Source organism: Lynx rufus, unplaced genomic scaffold, assembly GCF_022079265.1.
Source record: "Lynx rufus isolate CCGP_SWC_20201006 ecotype Redwood Valley unplaced genomic scaffold, mLynRuf1.p SCAF_11, whole genome shotgun sequence".
NCBI classification, from domain to species: Eukaryota; Metazoa; Chordata; class Mammalia; order Carnivora; family Felidae; genus Lynx; species Lynx rufus.
The window spans coordinates 35,871,023-35,893,665 of NW_025814825.1; the positions used below are offsets into that span (position 1 = coordinate 35,871,023).

The following is a 22,643-nucleotide window of genomic DNA, read 5'->3' on the forward strand; positions in this document are numbered from 1 at the left end:
TTACTAGGAGTTTGAAACATCTACCTGAGCAGTTGCCGTAATTCTAAATTAGCATCTAAAAAGTAGGAATTGAAATAAGCAAAGAATGTACAAATAAAACCAAGAATGTACAAAAAATGAAACATAATCATAGTTGTCACACTTATGTAATATTTATTATAGTCATAATATAAACAATGAATATTGAGATAATCAGAAATTATATGAATATATTGGGGAAAATGGAACAAGGGGAAGCATGTGTGTGTATGTATCTGTCTGTGGATGTGTGCATTTTGTGTGGGGTGGGGGTTGAAACATAAGTCCTGCTCTCTTACCGGAACATCATTGGACATTGTCTAAAAATGAGTAAGTTGTGGGGGCAATTGGGTGGCTCAGTCAGTTAAGTGTCCTGCTCTTGATCTCAGCTCAGGTCTTGATCCTCATGGTCATGAGTTCAAGCCCTGCGTTGGGCTCTGTGCTGGGCGTGAAACCTACTTAAAAATAAAGAAATAAAAATAGAATAAAGAAAAAAATAAAAAATTAGTAAGTTGAGAAATAGAAATAGTCAATATTTAGAAACGTGAAGCATAAATTTCAGAAGAAACTGCTAGAATCTTTCAAATCTTTCAAAATCTCAAACCTTTGGGAAATGTGAGGATGAGAGAAGATATCATTGTAAGGTGCAAATAACTATACACATACAACATACATACAGTCACACAAACCATACATACATACACATCAGTTACAGAATTTGATTTTTAAAACATTATTTTGATATGAAAAAAATACTTAATCCCTGTTTTCCTTTCTTTGAGGACAGTGATTTCTTGAGTTAAAATGTACTATTAACCTATGCTTATCATAGGTGTGCACAGATTGATCTCAAAGCCTAGCTTGTCTGGAGTCATATGTGTCAATATTACGGCAACTCTCTCTCAGATGTACTTCTGGGCACATAGCCGATGTTTGTGATGATGTTGGAATACCTTCAAAGTGTTCAGATAACCTGAGTTGGCATGCACATGTCTATGCATTTTTCACTTTTTTCATCAGTCTTATTTGTGTTTTATCAGCTAAAATCCAGGAAGAGATTGGCCATGTAATTGGCAGACACCGGAGCCCCTGCATGCAGGACAGGAGCCACATGCCCTACACGAATGCAGTGTTGCATGAGATCCAGAGGTACATTGACCTTATCCCAATCAACCTGCCACATGCAGTGACCCGTGACATTAAATTCAGAAACTATGTCATCCCCAAGGTAAGAGATATTTCTCCTACACTGACTTTAGTGCTCTTGAAGTTCCCCTGTTCTCACTATTGGCTCAGTCCTCTACCAATACAAGATGAGAAAGGTGCAAAACTCATATATGTGGCAGCTTGATGGATTTTGTGTTGTTTCCAGTTTGAGGCTACAGACCTTTTTTTAAAGTTTATTTATTTTATTTTTTTAAATTTTGTAATGTTTATTTGTTATTGAGAGACAGAGAAAGACAGAGCATGAGCATGGGAGGGACAGAGAGAGAGGGAGACACAGAATAAGAAGCAGAATCCAGGCTCTGAGCTGTCAGCACAGAACCCGATAGGGGGCTCGAACTCACAAACCATGAGATCATGACCTGATCCTAAGTCGGACGTTTAACTGACTGAGCCACCCAGGCGCCCCTATTTATTTATTTTAAGAGAGAGAGAGAGAGACAGCATGAGTGGGGGAGGGGCAGAGAGGAGAGAGAATCCCAAGCAGGCTCCACGCTGCCAGTGCAGAACCCTATGCAGGGCTTAAACTCATGAACCATGAGATTGTGACCTCATGAACCATGAAATCACGACCTGAACGAAATCAAGAGTCAGACGCTTAACCGACCGAGCCACCCAGGTGCCCCACTGAGGCTACATACTTTTATGACAGGTTTTGGTATTTGGCTGTGTAAGTCTTCCAAATTTGTTCTGCTTCTTTAATATTGTTTTGGCTACTCTTAGCCATTTACATTTCCAAATAAATTTGAGTATCAGTTTGTCAATAATCCAAAGCATTTGGCTGTGATTTTTATCAGGGTGATAATAAAATAATTTAGAAAGAATTGACATGTTGGTATCTTGAATCTTTCAATTCATGGATATGGCATATTCTCCCAATTTATTTGGACTTTCTTTAATTTTTTCAATATTTTCAGTGCAGTGGCTTGTAATATCTATTAGGTTTTTCCTAGATGAGTGGTATTTTTGATGTTACTATAGATTGTATAATTTTTAAAATGCCTTTTCTACTTTTTTTGTTATATGGAAATATACTTGATTTTATTATTTTGATGACTTTACATCTAGCAACCTTTCCAAATTGACTTATTGCTAATAATTTGTGGATTTATTTGTAATTTCTATACACAGAATTCTTCAACCTGGTTTAATGTATATTTTTTAATGTTTATTTATTTTTGAGAGAGAGAAAGAGAGAGAGAGAGAGACAGAGACAGAGAGCAAACAGGGGAGGGACAGAGAGAGATGGAGACACAGAATCTTGAAGCGGGGCTTGAACTCACAAGTAGTGAGATCATGACCTGTGCCGAAGTCAGATGCTTAACCAACTGAGCCACCTAGGTGCCCCAATATTTGTTTTAATAATTAATACTTGAACTTTAAATTTTATATACTTGCAATGAGCTTTAATTTAAATATAAATAATCATGGATCACTCAAGGCTACTGTGTTGGACAGAACCGATCTAAGTTGTTGTTGTTGTTTTTAATACTTGAAACTTTATGTTAAAACCTTTATTCTGCAATATTAAAAACTCAGAAAATTAAAAATAAATCGAAGTGCAATTTCTTTCAGTGGCCAGAATCTTGAACTGAAGTGAATCAATCTATATATTCCTTATTGATGCACTTTGTGTGAATATTCATGTTTTGCTAAAGAGGTATCAATGTGTTTGATTATGTGATACCACATTATTGGGAGTATTTTAAAATTTATGGCATATACATCATAATACCTCTCTAAAATCATCAAACAGTACTTAATTTGAAAACACATTAGGCCTCAGGAGGTTCAGATGAAGGATTGTGTATTTATACTTCCATGAAAACAAATGTTTATATTTGTTGAGCTGATGTAGAAAAATAAGCTAAAATAGTCATGCTGTATATAACTTTGAAATGGTTAATAAAAACAACTTTGGAGGGCTGGCGCGTGGCTGGCTCAGTCGGTAGAGCATGCGATTCTTGATCTTGGGATTGTGAGTTCAAGCCCCACATTGGGTGTAGAGACTACTAAAAAAAATACATAAACTTAAAAAAAACACTTTGGGGTGCCTGGGTGGCTCAGTCGGTTGAGCGTCCGACTCTTGATTTCAGCTCAGGTCATGATCCTAGGGTCTTGGGATTGAGCCCCGCATCCCCCTCCACGCTGACGTCAAGCCTGCTTAGGAATCTGTCTCCCTTTGCCCCTCTCATCCACTAGCATGTGCACACCCATGCTTTCTCTCTCTCTCTAAAATAATTTTTAAAAGACATGGATTTACATATTAAACAAACAAAAAACCTTTGGGGGAGGGATGACTTCCTCTGAGTTGCAGGAAACCATTTGGGCTTCATCTGGCTTTCAGGTTATTTCCCAGCCAGGAAAATGCCTCGTCAGAATCACAGTTGCATGCTTAGGGCAGAAGGGTGAAAGAAGTGACACTTGTGCAGAGAGGGCTATTTCTCTTCTGGGTTTTCTAAATGAACCAGGCACTTTCTTCTGCCAACTGTATCCTAAAAATGGAAAACTCAAGTAGATATTTGAAATGCAAGGCAGCAGGAGATAAATTCAGGAGGATAACCTCTGTATAAACTCTGGCTCGGTTACCCTTTACTATAATCTTGAATAAATTTCTTAATCCTATGTGCCTTGGTTTTCTCATTTGTAAACTGTTGATAGCACTGACCTTTACGTCACTAGAATGTTGCAAGAATTCAACCAGGTAACATATACAAAATACAAGCTAAAACTATGACCATTTTTACTTATTAGACTGATGAAGTCAAAGGCTGAGAAAATGTTGTATTGGTGAGGGAGTGTGTAAATGAGCACTTTCAATCACTAGTGGCAGGATTGTAGATAACTACATCTTTTTTGGAGGACATTTTGGCAATATCTGTCAGAAATAAAATATAGAATCTTATAACGGAAGAATTATAATTCTTGGTATCTACTACAAGTGCTAACAGAGGAATGTTCAAAAAATGTGTCCTTGCATCACTGTTTATAATAAAAGCATTCTGTTTTTGTTTCTGAGAGAGAGAGAGAGAGAGAGAGAGAGAGAGAGAGAGAGAGAGAGAATATCTTAAGCAGGCTCCATGCTCAGCACTGAGCCCAACATGGGGCTTGATCCCACAACCCTGGGTCATGACCTGAGCCAAAATCAAGAGTCAGATGCTTAGCCAACTGAGCCACACAGGTGCCCCTAAAAAAATATTCTTAACTATCTAAATGTTCATCAGTAGTGTAATGATACATTCATATTCTATAGCATGAATAAGGCAGATGTACATGTGTTGATATGGGCCAGTACCAAATTATTTTATTAAATAAAAAATAAGATTTTTATTTCTTTTTATGAAACAAGTACTAAAGCATGACAATGACATCGTTGCCTCTAAGTAAGTCTAAATGCACTTTCAAATTATATCTTGTTTAGAAGGCTAAGCAATGCATCTATGGAAGCATTGCATCTTGAGATGATTTTCATCAATGATTCTAGAATTTCTAATAAAATTCCTGCTGTGCCTCTCAAATTCAAGTAAAATTAAAAAAATCAAGATGTAGTAGATGCTTGTCATTTGATAAAAAAAAAAAAAAGAAGAAGAGGAAGGTGATAGGCCGAATAAACATGTAGATTTATTTGCCTGATATATATATTCTCTCTGGAAGGGCATATTCCCTGGAAGGACATATCACTCGTTGTGAACAGTTGTTTTTGGAAAGTATTTAGATGGGAGGGAGACCTACTTTTCACCATATGTGCTTTTTGTGACTTAGTGCATTCCTCTATTTTTAACTTGAGGTATAAGTTATACAAAAGAAAATTCACATTTTTAAGGGTAAAGTCTAATGAGTTCTGACCAATATGTGAAGTCAAGTAACTACCACCACAACCAAGATGTAAAACATTTCTATCATCTCAAAAAAGTTCCCTCATTCTCCTTTTACAATCAATCCACTTCCCCCAGTTCCAGCTCTTGGTAACCACTGATCTGTTTTTAGTTCTACGGTTTTGCCTTTTCAAGAATGCAATGTAATAGAATGTGACATAAATAGAATAACTTGTAATCAATATAAATAAGCCTTTATCTTTTTTATGTGACAGAATGTATTTGAGATTTATTGCACTTTGTTATTGCACTTATCATTAATTTGTTCTCTTTTTTGATGAATGATTTTCTATCCTACAGAGTACCACAAATTGTTTATCCATTCACTACTTGATGGGTATTTGGGTTGTTTCCAGTTTGAGACTATTTGAATAAAAGTGCTGTGAACATTTGCATACAGGTTTTTGTGTGGATATAAATTTTCATTTCTTTTGGGTGAACGCTTAGGAGTGGGACTTTTGCTTAACTGTTTAACTTTATAAAAAACCATCAAATATTTTCTAAATGTGGCTGTGATATTTTACATTCCTGCTAGCAATGTGTGAGAGTTCCAATTGCTTCAGGTACCTTCCATCACTTGCCATTGATGGTCCTTTTTTTTTTTTTTTAATGTTTATTTATTTATTTTTAGAGGGAGGGAGGGAGGGAGAACATGAGCGAGGGAGGGGCAGAGAGAGAGAGAGAGAGAGAGAGAGAGAGAGAGAGAGAATCCCAAGCAGACTCCGTGCTGTCAGTGCGGAGCCTGATGCAGTGTTTGAACTCACGACTGTGAGATCATGACCTGAGCCAAACTCAAGAATCGGGTGCTTAACTTACTGAGCCACCCAGGTGCCACATAGTTGGTGTTTTTAAATTTTAGGTACTATAAGTGGTTATGTAGTGACGTCACATTTTGTTTTATTTCTATTTTCTGGATGGATAATGATGTTGGGCTTCTCTTCATGTATTGATTGACTATTCATATATATTCTTTGGTTGAGTTATCAAATTATATTCCTATTTTGTATTGGGTCATTTGTCTTATTTAATTATTGCAATCCTTTATATATTGTATACACAAGTCTTTTATTATATGTAAGTGTTGCTAATATTCACTCTCAATCTGTAAAGGGCTTGCTTGCTTGCTTTTTCTTCTTTCCTTTTCTTCATTCCTACCTTCCTCCCTCTTTCTTTCTTTCTTTCTTTCTTTCTTTCTTTCTTTCTTTCTTTCTTTCTTTCTTTCTTTCTTTCTTTTTCTTTTCTCCAAAGAATGTCTTTCAAGGAGCAGAAGTTTTGAATTTTGATGAAGTCCAATTTATCAGTTATTTCTCTTTTGACTTGTGCTTCTGTGTCCTATCTGGAAAATTTTTTGCCAACACAGGTTCCCAAACATTTGCTCTTATCTATTCTTCTACAAGTTTTATGCTCTTACCTTTTGTATTTAGGTCTGCGATCCATTTAAAATTCATTTTCACTTATAGTGTGAAGTAGTTTATACTTCATTCCTTTTGTTAGGGACACCCATTTGTTCCAGCACCATTTATTGAAAATACACTTGCTTTTTAAATCTTAAAGTAACACTTCCACATATTACTTGTCTTAAAATGCACAAGGCAATAATATTGAAAACAAAATTATAGACCTTAAATATGATAAACTTAGAGGATGGAACTTCCTTCCAATTTTGAATTTAAAAAATAAAAAAGATCTCAGTAGCATTTAAACACACACAATGGTATATAATGTTTTATGTTTATATAAATAATACATATGAAAATGTGTATACATCTATATTTTAAGTACATATCTATCTGTATCCATTGATCTGTCTATCACACTTAACACCTAAATATTTCATATGTGTCTTTTAAGAACAAGGGCTTCTGCATAGCAGTAATAGCATTCACACTCAAAGAATTATCATATATACAATAACTTTATCTAAAATATAGCTATAGATTTTTTCAGTTATCCTAAAATATCTTTTTTTTTTTAATGTTTGTTTATTTTTGAGAGATAGTTAGAATGCCAGTGTGGGAGGGGCAGAGGGAGATAGAGAATCTCAAGCAGGCTTCATGCTGATGGCAGAGAGCCCAATGCGGGGCTTGAACTCAAACTGTGAGATCAAGACCTGGGTTGAAGTCAGATGCTTAACCAACTGAGCCACCCAGGTGCCCCCCCTAAAGTATCTTTTATAGCTTTTTTTGAGGGGGCATCTAGTATCTAATAAAGGAATAAATATACAATTTTATTATTGGTCCCTTTACGCCCCTTTTATAAAGAACAGTTCCTTTTCTTTTATTTATTTCATTTCAATACACTATTGAAGAGTCCAGGATAGTTGTCATATAAAATATTCCTCAGTCTGGTTTTGTATGATTTTTTTGTTTTTGTTTTTGTTTTTGGTGGGTTTTTTTTTGTTTTTTGTTTTTTTTTTTTTTTTTGAGAAAAAGAGAGAGCATGTGAGCAGGGGAAAGGGGCAGAGGGAGAGAATCTTCAGCAGGCTCCATGCTCAGCACGGAGCCTGACATAGGGCTCTATCCCATGACCCTGCGATCATGACCTGAGCTGAAACCAAGAGTCAGATGCTCAATCGACTGAAGCACCCAGAAGCCCTGTGCAATTTTGTTTTTGTTTTTGTTTTTGTTTTTTTAGATTAGATTCAAGTTCTGTGTTTTGGGGAAGAACATTACATACATGATGTTGTATACGTCCCAGTGAATTACGTTTTGGCTAGAGACATGTAATATCAATTTATATCATTATTGGTGATGCTAAGGTAGTCATTTATTAAGGAGGTATCTTCCATGGGGCACCTGGGTGGCTCAGTCAGTTAAGTGTTGTACTTCAACTCAGGTCATGGTCTCACGGTTTGTGGGTTCAAGCCCTACATTGGGCTCTGTGCTGACAACTCAGAGCCTTGAGCCTGCTTCAGATTCTGTTTCCCTCTCTCTCTCTACCCCTCCCCCACTCAAAAATAAACAAAAATATAAATAAACATTTAAACAAATAAACTTTTTGAGGAAACTCCCTACTGTTTTCCAGAGTGGCAGCACCAGTTTGCATTCCCACCAACAATGCAAGAGGGTTCCCCTTTCTCCACATCCTCACCAACATCTGTTGTTTCCTGAGTTGTTCATTTTAGCCACTCTGACAGGTGTGAGTTGGTATCTCAGTGTGGTTTTGATTTGTATTTCCCTGATGATGAGTGATGTTGAACATCTTTTCATGTGTCTGTTAGCCATCTGGATGTCTTCTTTGGAAAAGTATCTATTCATGTCTTCTGCCTGTTTCTTACAGATTTTGAATACTAACCCTTTATCTGAAACGTAATTTGCAAATATCTTCTCCCATTCCATCAGTTGCCTTTTAGTTTTATTGATTATTTCCTTCACTGTGCAGAAGCCTTTTATCTTGATGAGGTTCCAGTAGTTCATTTTTGCTTTTGTTTCCCTTGCCTCCAGAGACGTGTCTAGTAGGAAGTTGCTGTGACTGACGTTAGAGAGGTTGCTGCCTGTTTTCTTCTCTAGGATTTTGATGATTTCTTGTCTTACATCTAGGTTTTTCATCTTTGGAATTTATTTTTGTGTATGTTATAAGAAAGTGGTCCAGGTTCACTCTTTTGCATGTCGCCCTCCACTTTTCCCAGCACCATTTGTTGAAGAGACTGTCTTTTTTTCCACTGGATATTCTTTCCTGCTTTGTTGAAAATAAGTTGGCCATATACATTTGTGGGTCCATTTCTGGGCTTTCTATTCTGTTCCATTGATCTATGTGTCTGTTTTTCTGTCTGTACCATACCGTCTTGATAATTACATCTTTGTAACATAGCTTGAAGTCCAGAATTGGGATGCCTCCAGCTTTGGTTTTCTTTTTCAATATTGCTTTGGCTATTTGGGGTCTTTTCTGGTTTTATATAAATTTTAGAATTGTTTGTTCTAGCTCTGTGAAAAAATGATGGTGTTATTTAGATAGAGATTACACTGAACATGTAGAATGCCTTGGGCAGTATAGACATTTTCATAATATGTATTTTTCCAATCCATGAGCATGGGATGTTTTTCCATTTCTTTGTGTCTTCTTCAGTTTCATAAGCATCTTACAGTTTTCAGCATACAGATATTTTAGCTCTTTGATTAGGTTTATTCCTAGGTATCTTATGGTTTTTGATCCAATTGTAAATGGGATCAGTTCCTTGATTTCTCTTCTGTTGCTTCATTATTGGTATATAGAAATGCCACAGATTTCTGTACATTGATTTTATATCCTACAACTTTGCTGAATTTATGTATCAGTTCTAGCAGTTTTTTGGTAGAGTCTTTTGGGTTTTCCATATAGAGTATCGTGTCATCTTCAAAGAGTGAAAGTTTGACTTCTTCCTTGCCAATTTGGATGCCAGAAGCTTCCATTTTAAACCATAGTCCACGTGAGATGTTTGAAAACCAAAGTGACGAAATAGAGCAGAGGGTGGGAGCTACACCATCGTCCAAAGATAGTGACCAGTAGAGGGGATTCAGAGGTCTGGTACCCAAGTAACTAAGCACTCAGCATTTCAAATCCTATTGGGAGGCTACTTTAGCAACCTTACTAGCACTGGTCTTAATCTCATCCCTGTTTATTACTTGGTGTGTCTGACTAGAAATGCCATTGCCCTTTTTGGACCTGGGATTCCTCACGTATAGATCAAAAGTGTGAACTAAGTGATATGCAAAATTTCTTCCAGCTCCACGACTTCTTTATAATAAAGTTTGTCTTCATCTGTTCATTCCAGGGCACAAGTGTACTAATATCACTGACTTCTGTGCTACATGATGACAAAGAATTTCCCAACCCAGAGACATTTGACCCTGCCCATTTCCTGGATGATAGTGGCAACTTTAAGAAGAGTGACTACTTCATGGTTTTCTCAGCAGGTAATAAAAATTAATTTCCATAGGTACTGAAGGGGGCAAGATATTTTTGGGTGATCCGTAGAAACTTACATGGTGCCTAGTCTGGGACGAATAGAATTGTTCTTTGTCCATGACCGGAAGCATAACTCCCAATGCCCATGCACTTTCCCCCACTCACTATACAGTCCCATTATTAGAATTTTGGCTTGGTGACCCAGTTCTTCCAAAGTGAATATAGGTTCATTGAATTCTGCCTCTAGATCACACAGCTACCAAGAGCTCCTCTTAGCAGGTGAAACTCATTTAGACTTTACTCACTGCCATGAAAAAGGAATATAACTCCTCAACTTTGAGTTAAGTATTTTCTATGTGATATCCCCCACTCCCCAGAGTGGGCTCCAGGGTTACAAGTATCCACAAGCACAGAATGGGCACCAAAAGGGCTCACATCCTAATTAGGGAAACAGATTAGTAAATAGGTCCTTGTAATCCAGTGAGACTGGTGTTGTGGAAGAGGAAAGCACAGGCTGCTCAGGAGACCAGAGGAGGAAGCCGCCTGCTTCCTGATCACTTTATGAGGCATAAAGTGGAATAAGCAACGTTCTGATAGCAGAAAGGCAATTTGTGCTGCCTCTCAGGGGACAGGCAGCAAGGGAAAGAAGAGAAGGAAGGGCACTTTTAGAGAGTGGACTTTAGGAGCAGGGCATTTCAATAGATCAGGGCAGTCGGAACGTGCTAACTAGCTGTGGCATTAAGGAAACCTTGAACAAGTGGCAGAATACCCTGCAGTGGTTCCAAAGCACCTGATATTCCTCTGCTCAAGATCAGAGATTTCGGATCTTGGGTGTCCACATCTACAGTGTGTGTTCTGAATCTCTGGCCACAGAGTCACCTTTATTTATCTGACAGCTTTTGATACCTACTTTGGGTCTTACGCCATACATACCAAGATGTCAAAGACTGAGCTTTCCCTACAAGGAAACACACATTTTAGCATGGTAGAAAAAGAAATAAACAGAGAATCGAGATTCAAGGTGATGATCCATGCTTTAACTGAAGAACGAATAAGATTCTGAGGAAACCCAGAGAGGGCAAGACTATACTTCCCAAGGGGATCACAAAGATTATAAAGAGGAAATGACATGAGACATAGGTCCTGGAAGAAGTATAAGAGAAGTGCGCCTTAACCAAAGGGAACAGCAGGAGATACAGCTCGAAACTTCACAGTATATTGGAGATCGATGAAGAGTTGGTATGGCTAGAACCAAGAGTAGAGATATGAAGGATGGAAGGAGGGTTATGGCTCATCAGACTGGGAACAGAATGTGGAGGGCCAGTTCAACCCATTTGACATCATCTCATAGGACAGATCAGGGAGGCATTTAATAATTTAAAGTGAGGGGCACCTGGGTGGCTCAGTCGGTTAAGCGTCCGACTTCGGCTCAGGTCGTGATCTCACGGTTCATGGGTTCGAGCCCCTCATCGGGCTCTGTGCTGACAGCTCAGAACCTGGAGCTTGTTTCAGATTCTGTGTCTCCCTCTCTCTCTGCCCCTCCCCTACTCGCGCTCTGTCTACCTCTGTCTCAAAAATAAATTAACATTTAAAAAAATTAATATTTTAAAGTGAGAAAGTGACACATTTTTTTATTTTTATTTTTTAAAAATGTTTATCTTGACAGAGAGAGCACACATGTGTGTGAATTAGGAAGGGGCAGAGAGAGAGAATCCCAAGCAGTCTCCATGCTGTCAGGTCGGATCCTATGCAGAGCTTGATCCCACAAACTCAGAGATTGTGACCTGAGCTGAAATCAAGAGTCGTTCGCTTAACCAACTGAGCTTCCCCAGGCGTTCCAAGAGAGGACGCATTTAGACATGTGCCTCTGAAATCACATGAAGGAGAAAAAACTTTGTCTAAATTTTGTGCCAGAGGTAGAAAGGGAGACACAGGTTTATGAGTTCCCTTCTCTCAGTCCTCCTCCCTCCAATGCACTTGGACAAGTGGGTGTGTTTCTACAAAGATTTATGGAAACTGGAAATGTGAAAAGTGCAGTTATAATATGGGAATACATAATGAAGTGTTTGATGTAGACCTAATGCTCAATAGATATTTGTTGAATGAAGGGTTCCCATTAAGACACTACGTGAATAGCAGGTGTTCCCATCCTTCTATCCATCTGTCCCTCGACCCTTCCTGCCGGCTCTCCATCGGTTCAGCCATTCAGCAAATACTCCTTGTGACATACTTCTTGTGACAGTTCAAAACATAATATTCAAGGAAAAAATCCCTTGTGTTTCTTATTTTCAGGAAAACGGATTTGTGTGGGAGAAAGCCTGGCCCGTATGGAGCTGTTTTTATTCCTGACCTCCATTTTACAAAATTTTACCCTGAAACCTGTGGTCGACATAAAGGACCTTGACACCACCCCAGTTGCCAGTGGGTTTGGACATATCCCACCCCCCTACAAGATTTGCTTTGTTCCTTTGTGAGGAAGGGCAGGCCATCTAGCCACTACTGTGCTGTTGTCTATAACTCCTCCTCCTCTTGGGTGTCACCCGCCTTCTTCTCACGACTGGGGATGCTTTCTCTGACCTCTTGCCTCATATTTCCCCATTGCCTCCACACCCACTGAACATCCAACCTCAATTAAAGGAGAGTTTCCAGAATTTCATTTCACAAATGCCGTGCCGTGCTGTTCTTTATACTCAATAACTCTTATATTTGCCACCATGTATACTAATAATTATCAAATATTGGGCTATTACTATGTTATCACTGTGAAACAAAGCAAAATGGCTAACACATAGCCATCTATCCTCTCCATGTTCTAAATAGAAAGCACTATTATTTGCTGACCCAGTTCTTAGACTTTTCCTTGCATGATACAGGTAACAATTGGAAAAAAATAAAGTTCAAAGAGGCCACACTGGTCCTCATACTGATAAGTACAGAGAGGAGCAAAGGGGGAGAGTGCAGAAAAGCTCTTTGGGCTACATGTCACCTAGGGTTACTTGAGGCTTGGATTTGAAAGTGAGCAGAGTTGTGTCCAGGAGCCGGGTAATGGAAGATCAGCAATAGGGAGGAAGGAATAATTACCATTAAAATTCATTCCTCTGCTTTGGTGCCACTATGAACACCAAAGATTTGACATGCTCTTACTACTTTGTGTTTCAAACTTAGAGTCAACTATTAACATATGCTTTCATATTGCTAGTCAATTTTTCTTTTCTTTTTTTTAAATTTTTTAACATTTATTCACTTTTTGAGAGACAGAGAGAGACAGTATGATGAGGGAAGGGGCAGAGAGAGAGAGGGAGTCACAGGCTCCAGGCTCGGAGCTGTCAGCACAGAGCCTGATGTGGGGCTCGAACTCACCAACTGTAGGATCGTGACCTGAGCTGAAGTCAGACACTTAACTGACTGAGCCACCCAGGTGCCCCTAATCAATTTTTCTATGTGTCATTTTTTTTCTCACCAACCTCAAACAAAATCCCTGGAAGGCGTCTCTAGATAATCTTTTTCTGCTTTCCACCACATTGTTTTATACCTAACATAAGGGTGATGGCAGTGTGATGCCATGATCCTAAAATCTTTATCTGAACACTTTATTGGGCCTCCTCTGTGGCTCAGTCAGTTGAGTATCTGACTCAGTCTCAGCTCAGGTCATGATCTCATGGTTTGTGGGATTGAGTCTCGCATCGGGCTCTGCGCTGACAGTGCAGAGCCTGCTTGGGATTCTCTCTCTCACTCTCTCTATGCCCCTCCCCCACTCACGTGGGCCCTCTCTCTCTCTAAATAAACATTTAAAAGAAAAAAAATAAAGGCTTTATCTAAAACATAGACAACAGAACATCATATACAAGTCCAATAATTTTCATCTTTTGTTTTCTTATGGCTTTAAATGTAGGAAATGAAATCTATTTAACCTTTTGCCTGCTCATCTCCTAGAGGAAACCTTTTATATTTCGGCATGCATTTTTTTTAATTTATTTTTTTATTTTATTTTATTTATTTATTTTTTATTATATGAAATTTATTGTCAAATTAGTTTCCATACAACACCCAGTGCTCATCCCAAAGGATGCCCTCTTCAATGCCCATCACCTACCCTACCCTCCCTCCCACCCCCCCATCAACCCTCAGTTTGTTCTCAGTTTTTAAGAGTCTGTTATGCTTTGGCTCTCTCTCCCACTCTAACCTCTTTGTTTTCTTTTTTTTTTCCTTCCCTTCCCCGATGGGTTTCTGTTAAGTTTCTCAGGATCCACATAAGAGTGAAAACATATGGTATCTGTCTTTCTCTGTATGGCTTATTTCACTTAGTATAACACTCTCCAGTTCCATCCACGTTGCTACAAAGGGCCATATTTCATTCTTTCTCATTGCCACGTAGTACTCCATTGTGTATATAAACCACAATTTCTTATCCCATTCATCAGTTGATGGACATTTAGGCTTTTTCCACAATTTGGCTATTGTTGAGAGTGCTGCTATAAACACTGGGATACAAGTGCCCCTATGCATCAGTACTCCTGTATCCCTTGGGTAAATTCCTAGCAGTGCTACTGCTGGGTCATAGGATAGGTCTATTTTTAATTTTTTGAGGCACCTTCACACTGTTTTCCAGAGTGGCTGCACCAGTTTGCATTCCCACCAACAGTGCAAGAGGGCTCCCGTTTCTCCACATCCTCGCCAGCATCTATAGTCTCCTGATTTGTTCATTTTGGCCACTCTGACTGGCGTGAGGCGATATCTGAGTGTGGTTTTGATTTGTATTTCCCTGATAAGGAGCGATGTTGAGCATCTTTTCATGTGCCTGTTGGCCATCTGGATGTCTTCTTTAGAGAAGTGTCTATTCATGTTTTCTGCCCATTTCTTCACTGGATTATTCGTTTTTTGAGTGTGGAGTTTGGTGAGCTCTTTATAGATTTTGGATACTAGCCCTTTGTTCGATATGTCATTTGCAAATATCTTTTCCCATTCCGTTGGTTGCCTTTTAGTTTTGTTGATGGTTTCCTTTGCTGTGCAGAAGCTTTTTATCTTCATGAGGTCCCAATAGTTCATTTTTGCTTTTAATTCCCTTACCTTTGGGGATGTGTCAAGTAAGAAATTGCTGCGGCTGAGGTCAGAGAGGTCTTTTCCTGCTTTCTCCTCTAGTGTTTTGATGGTTTCCATCAGCATGCATTTTTAAAATATCATATGGAGATAGTGTACATATACATATGTCCAAAGTATATATTCACACATAGTATATATTATATATACACATATACATATGAGGTTAAAAATGTTGTTGTACAAGGAATAGAAGGATCATACCTCAAGATCATAAAAGCCATATACGAAAGACCCAACACTAATATCATCCTCAATGGGGAAAAACTGAGAGCTTCCCCCCTAAGGTCAGGAACAAGACAGGGATGTCCACTCTCGCCACTGTTATTCAACATAGTATTGGAAGTCTTAGCCTCAGCAATCAGACAACACAAAGAAAAGGCATCTAAATCGGCCAGGAGGCGGTCAAACTTTCACTCTTTGTAGATGACATGATACTCTACATGGAAAACCCAAAAGATTCCACCAAAAAACTGCTACAACTGACTCATGAATTCAGCAAAGTTACAGGATATAAAATTGATGCACAGAAATCAGTTGCATTCCTATACACCAACAATGAAACAACAGAAAATCAAGGAATCGATCCCATTTACAATTGCACCAAAACTCATAAGATACTTAGGAATAAATCTAACCAAAGAGGTGAAAACTCTACACACTGGAAACTATAGAAAGCTTATGAAAGAAATTGAAGAAGACACAAAAAAATGGAAAAGATTCCATGCTCCTGGATAGGAAGAAAATATTGTTAAAATGTCGATACTACCCAAAGCAATCTACATATTCAATGCAATCTGTATCAAAATAACACCAACATTCCTCACAGAGCTAGAACAAATAATCCTAAAATTTGTGTGGAACCAGAAAAGACCCCGAATAGCCAAAGCAATCTTGAAAAAGAAGACCAAAGCTGGAGGCATCACAATCCCGGACTTCAAGCTGTATTACAAAGCTGTAATCATCAAGACAGTATGGTACTGGCACAAGAACAGACACTCAGATCAATGGAATAGAATAGAGAACCCAGAAATGGACCCAGAAACGTATGGCCAACTAATCTTTGACAAAGCAGGAAAGAATATCCAATGGAATAAAGGAAGTCTCTGCAGCAAGTGGTGCTGCGAAAACTGGACAGAGATATGCAGAAGAATGAACCTGGACCACTTTCTTCCCCATACACAAAAATAAACTCAAAATGGATGAAAGACCTAAACGTAAGACAGGAAGCCATCAAAATCCTCGAGGAGAAAGCAGGCAAAAACCTCTTTGATCTTGACCGCAGCAACTTCTTACTCAACACATCTCCAGAGGCAAGGAAAACAAAAGGAAAAATGAACTACTGGGAGCTCATCAAAATAAAAAGCCTCTGCACAGCCAAGGAAACAATCAGCAAAACTAAAAGGCAACCCTATGGAATGGGAGAAGATATTTGCAAACGACATATCAGATAAAGGGTTAGTATCCAAAATCTACAAAGAACTTATCAAACTCAACACCCAAAAAACAAATAATCCAGTGAAGAAATGGGCAAAAGACATGAATAGACACTTCTCCAAAGAAGACATCCAGATGGCCAACCGACACATGAAAAAATGCTCAACATCACTCACTCATCATCAGGGAAATACAAATCAAAACCACAATGAGATACCACCTCACACGTGTCAGAATGGCTAACATTAACAACTCAGGCAACAACAGATGTTGGCGAGGATGCGGAGAAAGAGGATCTCTTTTGTATTGTTGGTGGGAATGCAAGCTCGTGCAGCCACTCTGGAAAACAGTATGGAGGTTCCTCAAAAAATTAAAAATAGAACTACCCTATTACCCAGCAATTGCTACTACTAGGTATTTATCCAAGGGATACATGTATGTTGTTCCGAAGGGACACATGCACCCCAATGTTTATAGCAGCACTATCAACAGTACCCAAAGTATGGAAAGAGCCCAAATGTCCATCAATGGATGAATGGATAAAGAAATGTAGTATATATATACAGTGGAGTATTACCCGGCAATCAAAAAGAATGAAATCTTGCCATTTGCAACTACGTGGATGTAACTAGAGGGTATTATGCTAAGCAAAATCAGTCAGTCAGAGAAAAGACAAGTATCATATGGCTTCACTCATATGAGGACTTTAAGATATGAAACAGGGAAGGGAAACAAAAATAATATAAAAACAGGGAGGGGGACAAAACATAAGAGACTCTTAAATATGGAGAACAAACAGAGGGTTACTGGAGGGGTTGTGGGAGGGGGGATGGGCTAAATGGGTAAGGGGCATTAAGGAATCTACTCCTGAAATCATTGTTGCACTATATGCTAACTAATTTGGATGTAAATTTAAAAAATAAAATTAATTAAAAAATGTTTTGTTTTTTTTTTACAGCTAGACTCATAGTACACATAATATTCTACAACTTGCTGGTTTTCTACTATATGGTATGCCAGGGAAAGTTCTAAGTGATAAAAATTCGAGCAGATGATTTGAATGGACAGATTACAGAATAAGTGATGAAATGGTTACTAAACAAATGAAAAGGTTTTAAAAATGCACAAACTAAAGCCGTATTATATTTCTTTAAACCTTGATTGGTAAAAGAATTTAAGTTATTTATCTATTTATTTTGAGAAAGAGAGTGTGAGTGGGGAAGGAGCAGAGAGAGAGAGAGAGAGAGAGAGAGAGAATCCCAAGCAGGCTCCAAGCTGTTAGCACAGAGCCTGATGCAGGGCTTGATCCCATGAACAGTAAGGTCATGATCTGAATGAAAATCAAGTTTAACTTGATTTAACTGACTGTGCCACCCAGGTGCTCCCCCCTCCCCCTGCTTTTAAATTTTTTTATTATTTATTTATTTATTTTGAGACAGAAAGCATGAGTGAGGAAGGAGCAGAGGCTGGGAAATGAAAAGATTTTAATGGTAGTATTAGCAAACGTGTGTGCCAACACAAAGTGCCTTGTTCTAATGTTATTAGGTGCCATGACACCTACCCTGAGATTCTTACTGAAACTTGTAATCTCTTCTCCATTGCCACTTTCCCCATCCTTCATATTCTGAACCTCCTTACAATGTTTTTGCCACTTCTCATGTTTCGTATTAATTAATCCTTCTCATAAACTTAAGAGGAAGATAGTATTTGTATTTGTTTCCTACTGCTAGTATAACAAATTACCACCAAGTTAATGGCTCAAAACAATACAGATTTACTATCTTATAATTCTGGAGTTAAAAGTCCAATATCTGTTTCTTTGGGCTAAAATTAAGGTGCTGGCAAGGCTCCTTCCTTCTGAGGCTCTAGGAGAGAACCCATTCCCTGGCCTTTGCAGCTTTGAGATGCTGCCAGAATTCCTTGGCTCATGACTCCTTCCTCCCATCACTCCATCCTCTTGCTTATCTTCCCCTGCTTACCTTAATCTTCCTGGCTCCCTCTCTCTCCTAAGGACTGTGCCATTGCATTTGGTCCACCTGGCTAATTTAGGATAACCTCCTTATTTTAAAATCCTGAACTTAACTGTATTTACACCATTCCTCTTTACCCTGTAAAGTATATAATCACCTGTCCTGGGGTTAGGACATGGCATCTAGACAAGGAAATATGATACTTAAGCACTCCTCTCCCCCTGCCCCATGTATTTCCCTTAATTCCTAGCCCAGACCCTGGTGTTAATTGTTCAGTAAATATTTACTGATTAAACACATAGATCAAAGAGTAAGAAGACCTTCAAAGAGGGTTTTAGGATATCAGAAAGTCCCTCAACTCCTGCGAGAAGTACTCATATATCTTTTTTTTTTTTTCTATAAGGAAAAAAATGCCCAAATTTCAGTAAGGCTGTTAAAAAAAATCCACAGGCCTAAAATGATGTCATTTAGGCTGAAGTCCCAAACTGGGGCTTAATACATAATCTAAGTGCAACTTCAACCTTTGCCAGAAACATAGTGTTAGTCCAGAATTTGTCATTCAGCGCCAATGAATCTGCCACCTGGGTCCTCTCCACTCCCCCAAAGAAAGATGAGTCAATCTGTATGAAAAGACAACTTGCTTTTCTCTCTAGGAAGCAGCCACGTCTTGAAACAATCCTTTTGCTAATAACTCTCTTGCCCTACCCTCTTATAAATGCCTTCTCTTTTGTATGTCTTCTTAGAGCCCCCTCTATTTGCTAGATGGGATGCTGCCTGATTCAGGAATCAGATCTTCAAATTTACTTGGTTGAATTTTGTTTTTTAACAAGGCTTATTTAAACTGATCTTATTTGAAGTGTTTCTTTAAAAAGAAACAGAAGCAAATCACACCCAAACTTCCCAGTGATTATTTTCCCTAAGATTATTAGATGTAGGCTACCCATATCTTATTTTTGTGTTGTATAAATATAATAGCATTTGATGGTTGAAGTATGAGACTAATCTCATAGTAACTAGGTAGACTTCCAAAAGTGGAAGGCTTCCTTCAATCGTTTAAAAAGATAATTTTATTAATGATAATTTTAAACCTCGAAGATTTGTGTTTGCAAAGAGCCAATTTCATCATTGAAGAATGTCTACGTCTATGAAGTTCTTAAAAGAGGTAAAAAACTAATTGCTAAAACAGTGGTTGCTTCTGAGGATGGGGATTGCCAGCAAGAGGTGGGAAGGAATTTTCCAGGGGGATGGGATTGTTCTGTGTCTTGATACGATGTGGTTACTCAGCTACTGGTGGTTGTCCAAACTGTATAAGCCATAAACCCAGATCTTACCAGAAGGCCCCAGTCCCCGACACACCCTCCCCCCTGCAATTGAGCAAGATGTTTAAGGCCATTTCAAAAAGGGAAGATGTTTCAAGTATCTGAAAGTAAGCCTTTTCTCCTATTCTGATCTTGTCTGATCATATGTTTATACTTGTCCTTTTGAGACAGAGAGGGTGAAGGGACTCCATGAAAAAAACCCATTCTTTTTCCTTGCTTTTCCTGCTTCTTTTCTTACTGGGACCTGCACCCCCACCTTACACATGCCTTAACGTATGTCCTCCTTACAGGGGTTAATGATTTCTTTGGAGTCTTCCAGCACAATAGGTAGCATCTAAGGAGTGACCAGGCAGCCTCATCATAAATGTTCTCCAAGACCACTGACTCCAAACACCTTGACGCCAAGACCCTGGGCTTCAGGGAACAAGTGACTTATGAAGGACACCTGGACCCTATCCTTGTTCTGCCCGGTTCCTGGATGCCTGGGGATGTGTGTACCACACCACAGTTGTCAGTGAAAATCCCAGACACCAAGCAAAGATGAGACTCCCTCCTTTCCTTCCTGAGTCTCCCGGACACTCAGTCTGTATCTGCTCTATGTTTTCAGTAAACTCTGCTTCCACCTCCTGTTGCCTCACGTTTGATTTCCAATCTATGTGAAGCCAAGGGCCTTCTTGGCTAGTCTTGCAGGACCCCCTCTGGGTCTCTGGACCCAGCCTGCTTATATTACTTTCAAGGTACAGCTGGGCTTCATGTTTTGCATTCTGATTACAGTGTTAATCTTGATAAAAATGATTTCTGATGCTAAATAATAAAATATTTAAGACCAGACTGGTAAGTGCATATGCAGAAACTCTCCAGGCTCTAAAAAATCAAACCATTGTTTCCAAATAACTTGTGCTATTTTGTTTTCTTTTTTGCTAAACTAATACATGTTCCCAGGGTGCCTGGCTGGCTCAGTTGGTAGAGCATGGGACTCTTGATCTCAGAGTTGTGAGTTCGGGCCCATGCTGGGTGTAGAGATTACTTTTAAAAATAAATTAAACTAATACATGTTCTGTGTTGTATGTGTCAAAACATCAGATACCTAAGAGAAATCACGTAATTTTACCACCCAGTAACTACTTTTAAAAATTGGGAAAATCCCTCCAGTACTGTTTTCTTTAAAATGGAAGCTGTCGGGGCGCCTGGGTGGCGCAGTCGGTTAAGCGTCCGACTTCAGCCAGGTCACGATCTCGCGGTCCGTGAGTTCGAGCCCCGCGTCAGGCTCTGGGCTGATGGCTCGGAGCCTGGAGCCTGTTTCCGATTCTGTGTCTCCTTCTCTCTCTGCCCCTCCCCCGTTCATGCTCTGTCTCTCTCTGTCCCAAAAATAAATAAACGTTGAAAAAAAAATTTTTTTTTAAAAAATAAAATAAAATGGAAGCTGTCTATACATTCTCTTACAACAAGCCTTTCTGGCTTGGTACATTCTGAACGTTTTGTGGCCAAGACAGTTCCCTGAGTAGAAAAGCAGTGAAGTCACACCGGGACCTGCTGGGAAAGGAGTGGGAAGACAGGACTGACCCTATAGCATTTTGCCATCACTCTGCCTCTCCTGGTTACTGTCTGCTTCTGCAGAGAGGCTTGCATCTCCAGAGATGGGCAACCGGGGGTCTGGTAGTCATGGAGGAAAAGTCACTTTTCTTTCATGGAATCCTGGCTGCGCTGACCTACAAGAAACAAAAAGGAGCACACAGACTTGCTTCTAGCGTGTTTTAGCCAGATTTCAAACACTTAAAGTTTTTGCCAGGGAGATATGAAGCTTGAGTCACAAGCTGTTATAATCATCCAATGGGCAATGTTGTTTTTCTACCAGCATTTTGTGTACTATCCTATTTCAGAAAATTTTTGTTCAAGGCCAGCTTGCAGACGACAAAATTCTAAAGCCATAGTATGATCATAAATATTTGTGTAGTGCTACTGTGTGTCAGGCATTGTTCCAAGCACTTTACACTAAATCTTTCAATATGATATTGTTCCAAGGCCATCTGTGAAGGATATTTCCATGTCAGAGTTCAAGTTACTAATCCAATACGCCTTGTTTTTCCTTTAAAAAAATCAAAGCATATCAAATAACAGCATAATGATTCTCTAATAGCTGCTTTTATATTTCTGTATTTTAGGAAACGATCTAGATTGGTGCTGTCTTTTGCCAGATTTCTACTGTGACCAATTACTTTCTGAGTTTTGTTTATTTTGTCTTCTATGAATCTGTCCTTAGCTCTTATTTCTTTTAAAGAAACTGTCTTGGCACTGTATAACTGGTCAACTGCTCTGTTTAGGCCTCCCGCTAAGTTGGCTCTCTGCACCCACTGTCCCCTCCCAGCACCGTGACCTGTGATTACTGTGCCTGCAACCATCTCACTGGCCTGGGCTGAGCTCCAACCACAGCCACTGAGGGGTCCAATGATCAGCTTGGCTTCTGAAGTGTCTCTCAGCCCTTTAATTTTTCACTTGACAATGAAGGAAAACCATTTCTTGGTGACTTCAGTCTTTCTCTTCAAAGAATATAAAAACTCTGCTCCAAACTTAGAATTAGTAATGTTTCAGTTAAGAAGGAACTTTATTTAGGAGTTGACTGACTCAAAAGATTTCCTATTATTGATAGCAGTGGTTCAATAAATACAAACATTTTATTGATTAATTTTAACCATCTCATTGCATAAACTTTGCCTCAAGTGAGTGACGTGAAATCAATGGGAGCCCTCTCACCGTGCAAGCTGGAGGATATCCTCAAAAGGTAGTACTGAAATTTATACTGAAAATGATTATATATGGCA

At 38.9% G+C, this 22,643-nt stretch overlaps 1 protein-coding gene across 2 annotated transcripts in view; it reads left to right on the forward strand.

Annotated features, from left to right (window-relative positions):
• LOC124507012 (cytochrome P450 2C41-like) overlaps positions 1–12,632 on the forward strand; it is a 32,691-nt gene extending 20,059 nt beyond the window's left edge. For both annotated transcript variants that reach the window (XM_047073199.1, XM_047073197.1), the window contains 3 exons: positions 1,059–1,246; positions 9,868–10,009; positions 12,294–12,632. In XM_047073199.1, the coding sequence (XP_046929155.1) occupies positions 1,059–1,246; positions 9,868–10,009; positions 12,294–12,475 (512 nt within the window). In that variant the 3' untranslated portion in view covers positions 12,476–12,632. The remainder of the gene's footprint in view (positions 1–1,058; positions 1,247–9,867; positions 10,010–12,293) is intronic.
• Positions 12,633–22,643: the final 10,011 nt, after the last annotated feature.